General features: G+C 40.3%; 1 protein-coding gene across 1 annotated transcript; it reads right to left on the reverse strand.

The window, feature by feature from the left end:
• Window positions 1–3,986: 3,986 nt before the first annotated feature.
• LOC137294607 (paired box protein Pax-1-like) lies at window positions 3,987–10,263 on the reverse strand. The gene is made up of 2 exons (XM_067825664.1): window positions 10,060–10,263; window positions 3,987–5,439 (listed from the first exon to the last, which is right to left on the reverse strand). Exons 1-2 carry the CDS (start codon window positions 10,061–10,063, stop codon window positions 4,640–4,642), a joined length of 804 nt encoding a protein of 267 aa, XP_067681765.1. The 5' UTR covers window positions 10,064–10,263; the 3' UTR covers window positions 3,987–4,639.
• Between the last annotated feature and the right edge of the window lie 1,252 nt (window positions 10,264–11,515).

An 11,515-nucleotide genomic window follows, 5' to 3' on the forward strand; every position in this document is an offset into this window, starting at 1 on the left:
GGGGTATTTTTTGTTTAACAATTTCATCATGTCATAAATCATCGCGAAAACACCAATTTCTGTACAAAGACCTATGGTCGTAAAGAAATGCAAGTGGTGATGTACTCTCAAAAAATTCGTCAGTACTATATCAACATTGACTGACCTCACAATTTTTCAAAGGTAAAATAAAAATGAAGTTCCCCTATTTATTTTTTGAGTGTATGTGTTATTTGATGGCATCCTATAAACCCTTACTTGACGGCCACACGTTAAGTATCCTGATGATATGGTTTAGAGTCCATTTTTCAAAGGTAAATTTAAAGTGAGGATCCCGTACTTTTTAAAGTGTATATTATGAAATAAAATGACTTTAGAGCATATTCACGTTTTCAAGGAAGTACACTCTATATTCACACAGAGCTAAAACGAAAGAAATTTCAATATAATCGTGATGGTTGTCGACTGCAGGACAAGTATCGACTTGTGGATTTATCTTTCATTATTCTCCAAACAGTAAATTTAAAATTAGCTTCCATTACGTAAGAGAATATTTTGAACTGAAATAAAATAACTTTAGAGAAGATTCATTATACAGAAAAGCCAGGACACAGAAGCTGTAGGACGTTCTTGGGGTAACAAGGGGAGGTGTGGGAGGAAAGTCTGGGAGGACAAAGGGAGCTGTAGACGAGGAGGAAGTTCTGGGAGGTCCGGGAAGCTGTAGACGAGGTGGGAGCTCTGGTAAGACACAAGGAACTGAAGACGTCGAGGAAGTGTGTGACGGAGGTATTCACATGGAGATGAATAAGATCTGAGGTAGAATGGACACAGGACAGGACAGTTGCTCTCCACCCTAACTTTTAGATTTTCCCCCATACTCTCTCCAGCATCCTTGAGGGTAGACATCTTACCTAACCCCGCCCGCCTCATCCCCGCCCTAACAGATACTCATCTTGATGTCTTGCTCATCTTCTGCAGTCTAATTACCATATGTCAATTAGTTAAGTTATCCAACATTAAGGGCCAACACCATGATCAGTACTGGTATATTCCTGGTAGTTTTATTGCTGGTTCTGCTCGCTGCTCGACAGAGATATGATACTCCAGAAGTTTCTTTTTGTCTCGTCTCGTTAATATAGGCCTTGTGATCTCGCACCGAGTTGCTTCATTAGTTAGTCTTCATATGGTGCTATAGAGATGTTTCAACATTTCAAAGATACCTTTAATACATGGGATCATGGGGTTTCAGTTCATCGGGTGTCTACTGATATGTTCGTACATGGTCTGACTGATATGTCCCGTCTGCTGGCCTACTGTCAAATGTCATCTCTACTGTGAGGAAGAAAGGACCACTACGGCAGTGGAGAACACCCCGAATGCAGAAATACATAGTTACTGAGCTTATTCATGTACTGTTCGCCTGCTGTGTAGTTTCGTCTCCAGTTGTTAAGGTAGTTCTAATAGCTCTCACTTATTCACACATACCTAATAGATCGTTTAATCAACACACCAGTCATTGTTCTCTAGAAAACATCCACCTTCACCTGCCCGAGTAAATCCTTGTCCAAGAAAAACATTGTCTCACACGATTTGTCTCAAAGTGAACGTTATTATTGTTGCTTGGAATGCAGTATGTCTGTATGTGGACAGATGGAACAGGAGCAGATCTCAGCACATTTACTTTATCAAGTATAGATGCACGGCTTCTAAAGTATCCAGACACTACAGGTGGGGTTGAATTCCCGGACGTGACTAGGTTAGTTGTCACTGCACGTCTCACTATCACATCTTGTCTGACTGGTAGCATGAACTCAGAAGGACCACTTATCTTATCGCTTTAAGTCCATTCTTATTATCGGTCAGATATCTTTATGCATAATGTTATCAACTGTTTCTTTAGTTATTTCCCACCCTTTTCTGTCTCATCCTTCCAGAATAATCCAGTGTAACATCGTACATGAACCCTGAGGAAAGCTTTTGGAAAGATACAGCTCGCTTTTCGATTAGAATGTTTAGAAATATCCTTACATCATAAAAACTAATAATTTCTTATATTGTTTAATAAACTATTGCACCCAACGATAAACATCAGTTTTATTTTTTTAAGTAGGTGTGCATTCAACGAAAATGTTAATTTATTTTCAATCCGTGTATGAGATGACATTTAGTCGAACTGTACAACGAGTCTCTACTAGAGAAATACAACATGGTTAACGAGAGCCCCCGCTCATGATGAAACCTAAATATGAACATAACTGTGTTGAGGATTGTAGATGATAGCCACATGCATTACCAGATGAATAACTCCGTTGTTAGACGCAGTTCCAGCACCTCCTTGGTTCGGTGAAAAACGTGTCACGTCCAGATATTGATTGCCTTGGTGGATATCATGTATTTGAATAGAGAAATGCGCTTTTACATTCGACTGAATAAATATTCACTACACTCTTCAGCAAGAAGAATTACCTTTTCATCTGTAATGTGTAATACTATTTTGTAGTTTCGTGCAGTATACGTCCAGGTGGAACAATATATGGAACCGATGTAACATAAGAATTTTTAAACAGTTTTGCTTATTCCATGTATGCATATAGAGAGTTTTACATTGATTCTATGTACAAGGTGTGAGAGTTTTGTTAAAGGGAAATCACAAACCAGTTTGGTGTACCTTAACGATCACCCCCGCCCGATATACACAAAATGCGTGCTGAAAGTGAGAGACACCGGTTGCAGACAGGAAGTTTGTTAGTTTGAATAAACAATATCACACAACAAAATTACACGATTACTGAACGTGTTCATATTTTCGTTGGGTGAATTTAAGGATACTTTCAGTATTTTCTAATAGCTCAATACACCTGTGGTGCCACACCTACCCGCTGTGTATCCTTCTCCATATATACAGTCATGTACAGAGATTTATGGCTTGTAAAATATTCACCAATCACGTAAGGGAAACTCCACCTAAAAAGCCCATTGTCTCATTAAATAAAACATTCCTGCACACACGTGTAATAAGCATTTGTTTTGTTCACACGCTTCACGGAAGGGTCTCGCTGGGTGACGATCTACTCGTGGTCATGTGTTAAATAGACATTACAGGGTCCTCAGTCAAGAGACATTTTCTTCATTTTGTGTAGAATGAACAACTTATAAAAAATTACACATTGCACAGCAGAAAAACAATCAATGATAATGCTATATTATTCATCCTGTATCGATGCACATCTTATCACAATTTTTGCCGTTATATCCTAGTAGCATCTCACCCGCCTTACCGTCTAGCTGAAAATCTTATTCATTTGTTGAAACTGACCATCAAGTGAAAATGTGACTAAAATAAACCCGTTAAAACACAAAAATCTTCACGGGCAGTAAAAATATTTTTTTAGATGACCAGTGTATAGTATGTTGGTCATCAAACATCAAATACAGGTTTTATTATCAGCCTATGCTCACATGATGCTTCACTTGAATTACAGCTGATAGTTTGTTAAATCATATGTGAAATAATTTTGTGTAATTGTTAACTTCTTATTTTAAAAAAGTCCATGTATTTTCATGATAAATGAAGTCACAAAATTTTCTTCAGAGCATGATGAGATTAATTTTGTACAAGAGCACGTTTTATACGAAACTGTCAGAGTAGAGGTAACAGTCCAGATTCAATAAAGTCGTGAATGGAAATTGACACAGAGAATTTGGTAGTTCAATAACAGGTGTTCTCTCACAGTTCTAATGGGGAATGCTAAAACCTGTAGTAATTCAGTCCATTCAGCTGGACTATTGGACGCTGCTTTGGTTAATATTAAGGTATACTACGCGCTACAGGTAGATACGAAACAGGTTGAATGTGCAGTATGTCACTGCCCCGGCTTGCGGCGCTGGTGTGTTCATACGGTACAGACATTCACTGCAGTAGCGGTCCATTAGTAAGCTAAAGCTTTGTGAAATGATCAAAACATATTTCAGTCTCCGAGTTATTTTGAATAACGAAACAGGCAGTGAGTGATCCAACAATTTATTACATGAATTGCTTCTAGAAATAACGCCAGACAATATCGATTAATGATACACATACAGACATATGTACACGTGACTAGGCGGCAACTCTTCAGGGTGGATCACTTCCCTGCTGAGGCAAAATATGTCCTCGCGTGGCAAACAAAGGGAGATAACCCTCCTGAAGGTTTTCTTACATATAATTAATTTGGCACTTATATTATGTAATAAAAACGACAATAGCAAATAGCTCTCAGTTAGAAAGATGAGGGCATTTTTGCATAAATGATAATCTATGAAATGATTCTTTCACACCATGAGCAAATGTTCAGAACAGTGTCCAGTGATCACTGTTGTGTTCCGAGAGTGGTCATGAAAAGTCAGCACCACACAAGTGTAGCCACCACATTATCTGACCACGTGACCACCAACGGTCACCAGACACACCAAGAGAATCTGCAAAGACAACATTTTGCCGTGTCTTACCGTGCTATTGTAGGATGTGGTCATCTTTGCCAGAGCACAGTTCACCATCACCCGAAGTCCATATGTAACAGCACCTTACTAGTGTCATCAAAGAATTCCACTCCAAGTTTAAATTACGTGTCCACATATACAGTCATAGGGCCTTGTCGGCCATCACAATGTTTGTTGAGAATCAACTTTGAAGATACATAGGCGACATAGTTGGTTTCATTGCATAGTAGTTCGTGACGTTATAATTTTGACCTAAACTTGTGCCATTGTCCGGTGGCATTGACCCCGCCTGTCCTATTGCTTGCTGGTACCTGAAGCCCAGAATATCATTGACGGAATGTGAGGAGGGCCACGCCCTCATCATACATGGAGACACACAGCTTGAAACAGGGGGCTTGTTCATGGGAATACTTGGCGGCTGAGGTGGAATCTGATGGGGGGTGGGGATAGATGGCATCGTGGGTGCAGGGCAAGAATACGGGTAGAACTGGTTGTGATAGATGGGCGCAGAGGGAGGCGGGGCGATAGGGGTCGGGGGCTTGCTCTCGTACTGTTGTCCCTGAGAGGGTTGAGTTGCCCCCGTGCCCCCAATCTTGTTCCTGAGAATCCGGCTGATAGAGCTGACAGAAGGAACGTTGTACTTGTCACACACGCCGTCGGCTAACAGTTTGTCTCGGATCTCCCACGCAAAGATCCCTGGGTCTCGCTCCTTGTACATTTTGATATGTTTAACAACGTTTGGAGTGGTCACTCGAGGCTTGCTGCCTCCTATGGCACCGGGAAGGATGGACCCCGTCTCGTTGTAGCGGGCTAAGATCTTGCTGACACAACCGTGAGACACCCGGAGCTGGCGACTGATGTCACACGGCCGGACGCCCAACTGAGCCAACTCCACGATGCGCAGACGTATAGCGTTTGGCAGTGGACGGCCGTTGACGAAGACGCCTCCCAGCTGGTTGACCTCCCCGTACGTCTGGTGCTCTGTAACAAAGATGACAGTTGATAATTTGAGCTAAATTATAATAATAGATACAAATGAATAGAAATTATAATTCATATCTAATATTGAGGTTATCATGCATTTGGGTCAAGATAGGTAAATTTTGTATTAGGTATGAACACCATATTAATGAACACTGGGGAACTACATATACAATGTATTGTTTCCTAACATATGATATTACCGGCTCAACTCACAATAACTAAATAAATAAAGTGCTATATCATAAAATGTCATTTTCAAAGTGTGTCGTCTCATCTGCAGCCAACGTAAACATTGCTCGTCTAACAGGAATATTGGAATGCGTGATATATTGTTCGTCATAAGTTCGGACACGTACAGGTGTCAATATAATATAAACTGAAACTTGGATTTTAGTATTTAGTCTGTGACGTGTTATCACATGATAAAGAGGCATATTTTGTATCAGTGAAGGCCTCTCGATTTAATCCGTCTGTGCGTTCCCTGAAGACAGAGAGAGGGGGAGGTGGAGAGAGAGGTGTGGGTGTCACGCTCCGTGATGCATCATAACAGTGAATACTAAATATTGGATATTGTTACTCACTCTACTGGCAAAGTGGACAAGCTGGACAATACATCGCTCTCGCAGTACAATAAATATATTGTTATCGAAAACTCTTTTGTGTACTTTGTCATCTGCAGTTTGTACGAGATCCCTATCTGTGACAATATTTTGTGTACTTTGTCATCAGTCAGTTTGAACGAGATGCCTATCCTTGACAATATTTTGTGTACTTTGTCATCTGTCAGTTTGAACGAGATGCCTATCCTTGACAATATTTTGCGTTGCCCTCTGAAGCAGCATATACATAACATAATTGACAAGTAATTCATGAATAATAATAATGATTATCATAATCTTGTAAAATCAAAATGGGTTTATGGAATTCAGGATATTTCCTGTGTCTTCGTTAATCAATTAAAACTTCGTGCTCGGAATTCGATGACAGTATTTTGAAAACATACTGATCACCTGTAAGTATCTTCTGTCTGTATATAAACATCGTACTGAAACTATACAACTGACCTCCATTGTGTCGTAGATCAGTGCCAAATGGTGGTGTGTGAGAGGTCAGTGTATCTCAAGGTTGTAGTAATGACTTGTAGTTACAGGGGGCGGGTATTGGTATGTAAACAGCAGCAAGTGTCTGCACACTCATACAGTCTCATCCCAACTCATGTAGCTTAATCCCTAAGTGTACTTTGCTGTTTTATTTTATTCCTCAGTATATGATATCAGTGGAGCATGGTTTTGCTGTCTAACTAAACACCATGCTGCAGTTGTTCAATGTATATATGGTGAGCGTGTGCTGCATGCTCCACTGTTGCCTTCTGTTGCCTGTAAAATAGCAACTTGTCAGAAACAATAAGCCGGTATGTATGTATTAAATAGTCCGGAAACAGATTAGGACGGACTCTATTGGAAGGAACTGTCTACGGTCGCCAGTAATCCCATGTGTACATACAACTCAGTCAGCTCTTTATTAAATAGGTAAATAGTCAGTTCAGTGACGTTGACTTCTTAGATGTTTGATTTAAAAAGATGTTTCCAGTATGGTTAATATTTTAAAGGTTTTGTAAAATAAAAGTAAAAGTAGACAAAAGGACATAAACCGTCCCTCGGCTCCCTATACGACTGGAAGCGGAGGACGAATAGATTGTCATTGAAATATTGCTGAAATCACACCGCTGGTACAACGCATGTGCCAGTAATGACAAGGCCCCTGTAAATATGAACTAGCACATCATATAGTGTGTGACGGTTAAACTAATGTCACAAGTATATGTTCTGAATATGTTTAAAATCAATTCCAAAATGTTCTAAACAATCACTACCGTTATACCTGATTTTGAACTTTAAAGGGGAGTGAAGATCTCGTTTTATGAACATATCCTATAAACTCAGAGTTTTAATCATTCGACGAAAGGATTCAGTGATCGGATTCCTTGCAAAGCATGTAAGCTGTTGATATTTAATCCTATTGTTTGACTTAACGTTGTTTGAATATTATTCCAAACATGCATGTAGAGAATTTTGAATATGTTTGAAAATAATAATCAGCTTTGAATGAGGAGGTTTCCGTACATTGTTAAACTATAGAAATAGCGTCAAGAATAATTGCTTCCCAGACAAATGACTTCTTTATACGAAAACTTGTTAGGAGGGATAGTAGTTGCCTGCACGGGTTAACAGATAGCATGCTTCAACCAAACTCTCCTTACGCTTGAAACATAAGTTCGCAGACTTCGTTGTAAGAAGACATAGCAGTCCTTGGGACAATTTGTGTGTTGGAATTGAGTTTGACGCGGATGTATTTAGCTGATAAATACCGCCTGTTCCGATTTCTGTTCTCGCACTTATCTTGCCCCAAGCTTGACTCTATGTTTACTCGAGACCATTTGTTAGTTCCCGCATCAAAACACGTTAACATAAAGTTCCGACATTGCGCAACTTTGACTTTTTTTGAGGAATTTGATAGTGTTTTTTTTTTGTTGTTGTTGTTGTTTTTTGTTACGCGTAGAACCAAATGTATTTATCCTAAATAATCTGCTAGGAAAAAGCATGTATCTCGACAGTTGTTGTTATTCCATTGCCAAAATAGTAAATATACGGAAAACCTGATACATGTTTGAAAGTTAAACAGATTAATGATGAACACACAGATTGAAAGCGCCATCAATTAGCGGTCATTTAAAGATATTGAAAATTTGCATGTCTGTTAAAAAATGAAGCCGAGGAAACACGTTCCGTAATATTCATTAAGCACAATCTTTTTCTGAATAAAACATGACAGCACAATACACAGTGCCGAAATCAATATCTTTATATAAGACTTAAAGTAACAAGTAAATGCATACAGATATTTCCTGCACTACATGAATTGGAGGATAATGTTTGTAAATGTTAGACTACTAACCCATATCCACAGAATTTCGAGCGATTATGTTGAAGCGACGAGTTATGGAATTAGAGTTATCAACTCCAGATCTCTTGTAAAGCAAATGACGGGGGAGAATAATTATTCAATACCGACATTGGAAGGCCCTGCTTAGTAAAGAAGACATGACATACACATTGAAGTGCTTGATCAACAAAAGAAAAACATCTTGAGAAGCTTGAAGGATCGGTCTCCAAATACAATGTCATATCCATGTTAGTTTGTAAATACGGGTGAGAGGGATCGCTGACCCGCTAGGGGTAGACGACAAACCTTTACCTACCCGCCGCAAACAAAACCAAATTGGCACTTTCGATGAAAACACGCAACCTGAAGGGGCAAGTTTTCTCAAACACCTAGATAAATCACCGCTCTCCCTATTCCAAGGTGACTGTCTAATTTAGCCCCGCGACAGGCTGGAAAATTAAGATGGCGATATCTTGTTGTTGCTGACCTGCTATCAAGCCAAAACGTGAGAAACGTTAATTCTGGGTCCAAATTAATTACCGGCGAGTGGCAGAGTGCAGGAACGGACCAACCTTAGACACAGATGACCACTGCAAAACCCACATATTTCTTACGAAACAGTATCGTGGATGGTTGTTTATGATAAACATTTAACGAATTATTCAGTATTGAAATTCAATCATTTTGTTACACTCTAATTGTGACACTGGGTTACAGAAAAGAAGAAGAAAAATGACTTTTGTGAAAATATAAACATAAGTAGTAAAAGTGATTACAAGCTGTGATAGGTAAGTCAGTAGCCGACGGCTTGTGTGGGGTTCCGGCCAACTGGGTCCTTGTGTGACCTCTCAGTGGACAGCGCTTAGTTCATGCAGCTAATCCATTATATCATTCAATAACTAGTGACACTGCAGGTTCTCAGTACAGTACGCTTCTCAGAAGGCGTGATAATTTCGTCTGAAGCAAAACAAAGTTTATTTTGGGAGTTAAGTAAGAAAACCAAAACTCTATGCATTAAAAACAAACAAATGTATGTTTGTATTTTTAATTTATTGCACACTATAAGTGAATTCTTTTTTAGTTTCAGCAATACTTCACGTTACGTATTGCCGCTTACGAAATTAGTTATTATTGACATTAATATCTGCAGTTTACTTTGTTAAAATCCTCCCAATAAAATAAGTGTTTTTGTAGAATCATCACGCTAAACATCCTCAGTACAGTTATAGAGGGAGACTTTAATATTTAGAGTGAAAGGAAACATTTTCGTCACTAAAAGAATGAACTATTTCACAACCTCCTCCACATGCGTCATGTCGGGAACAGAAACTATTTTAGGAGCTGAAAGTTAATCCTAAATTCACATTTTGTTCGCGCTTAGCTGTCAAAATGGTTGGTTTATGCATGTTTTGCAGGGTTGAGTTTACTATTGTAGCAACTGTGCCCCATATGGAAGCAATAGATGGCTGTGTTTTGGTGGCGAGGACGAAGTGAGAGGGTCATAGAGGTATAAATCTCGCCGAGGGAGGTAGTTGTCGCCATCAACCTGAGTGGTGAGGGGTCAGTAGTCACCTTGAAGTACTCCACGCGTCTAATGGCATAACTGTTTCCCCAGCGCGTGTACCGGGTGGGGGCATTTGGTCACAGGAGCGTGATCGCTACCCACTCACTTACCCATAACTGAAGCGCCGTAATCCACTGCAAGGCCAGGGTTTGGGATAGGGTTGGCGTCCAGCTTTCCGACTGTCAACAGCTCAGGGTGTTCCTGTGAAGGTAAGTGCTGGACAAACGACGACAGCTTGAATGGAGGGTTCGGTAAACTTTGGTCTCCGTTAACTGCTTGGTTTCATATTGCGCGGTGACTTAAGGAAGCGTTATGCATGTCAATGGCACCACAACGTGACTTTTACTGTCCCCCAAGAGCGCCTGTCGTTCCCAGTAGACAGAACCACCCGCTTAATTGAGCGTCTCGACACGTGATTGGATGAGGGGCGTGTAGCCGTCAATCAGGAGTCTATAACCCCGCCTTGGATCACCGAGCTCCTGTCAGGCATCGCGCCTGTCTTTCCAGAAGAGCTAACCAGATTTGTTCTCCACAACTACCAATCACACACCGTGCCATTACCGTTGGAAAATGTGGTCCCGATTTAGGAGATCAAAGGAAATGTTTTGACCGAAAATCAAATTATGCTGGAAACAAAAGAATAACTTTCTAAATTTTCTTATAGGATGTAGTTTATCATATTCAATGATAGTAGCATAGAGAAAATTCTGGTGTCAGCAAATGCACATTTGGCATTTCTATTTTCTTACCCCCTGCTTCTTATGTACATGACGGCGAGGAAGCAGCAGGGTAAATATGCATTTACCAGAGGAGTCCTCACGCTTTATTCAGATGGCGACCATCCTAGACGAAGCAATGATGGCCTGATGCCTGATGCAATACACCCAAACGGGAAAGGTGTTTGTTTCGCCCAATCACCTAAACTACGCCACATTAAGGGTGGGCATCGACTCTTAAACCTACCAGAAAATAACTGCTTTTACAAATGAAACATTAACATGTAAACCGTCAGTACAGCACGATCCCTTTCGAATGGATGGAAACTATAGGGTACATGGGTAGTGATTGTCGACCGGTCGAAATCCCCCTCCAACGAGCCCTCCCCTTCCCAAGCAGGGTTTCTGGGAGATTTCGCTTGGATTCATGTAATTTGGAAATGGCGTCTCCAGCAACATACCGTGAATGAGGCGGCCTGGTTCGCTGCCTCCACCATGCAGAATGTACAACTCAAACGAGAAATCCATGCCCTATAACCACACATATAAACCCGTCTCGCCAACTTGCTGCCTAAATCAGCAAATACTTTAACAAAGTTTAAAACCTGCTCATTCTCCGCTGGTCCAGTGAGACACACACTCTCGGAGAAGTAGGCTCCTTGCAGGATATACTCCAGGGACGGTATTCTTTATAAAGGTATGGCAGTAAGTCTTTGTACAATTAACACCATTTCTTTGAACACTCCTATTGTTCAAAGGTGTACGGATGCAGAAAATACGCGTTTTGTATTTGTCAAAATACTGGTTATATTTTCAAAGCTAGAAATAAAAGTCAAAGACAATGGCACCG

The sequence above is a fragment of the Haliotis asinina genome, chromosome 8, assembly GCF_037392515.1.
Source record: "Haliotis asinina isolate JCU_RB_2024 chromosome 8, JCU_Hal_asi_v2, whole genome shotgun sequence".
In the NCBI taxonomy this organism is placed as follows: Eukaryota; Metazoa; Mollusca; class Gastropoda; order Lepetellida; family Haliotidae; genus Haliotis; species Haliotis asinina.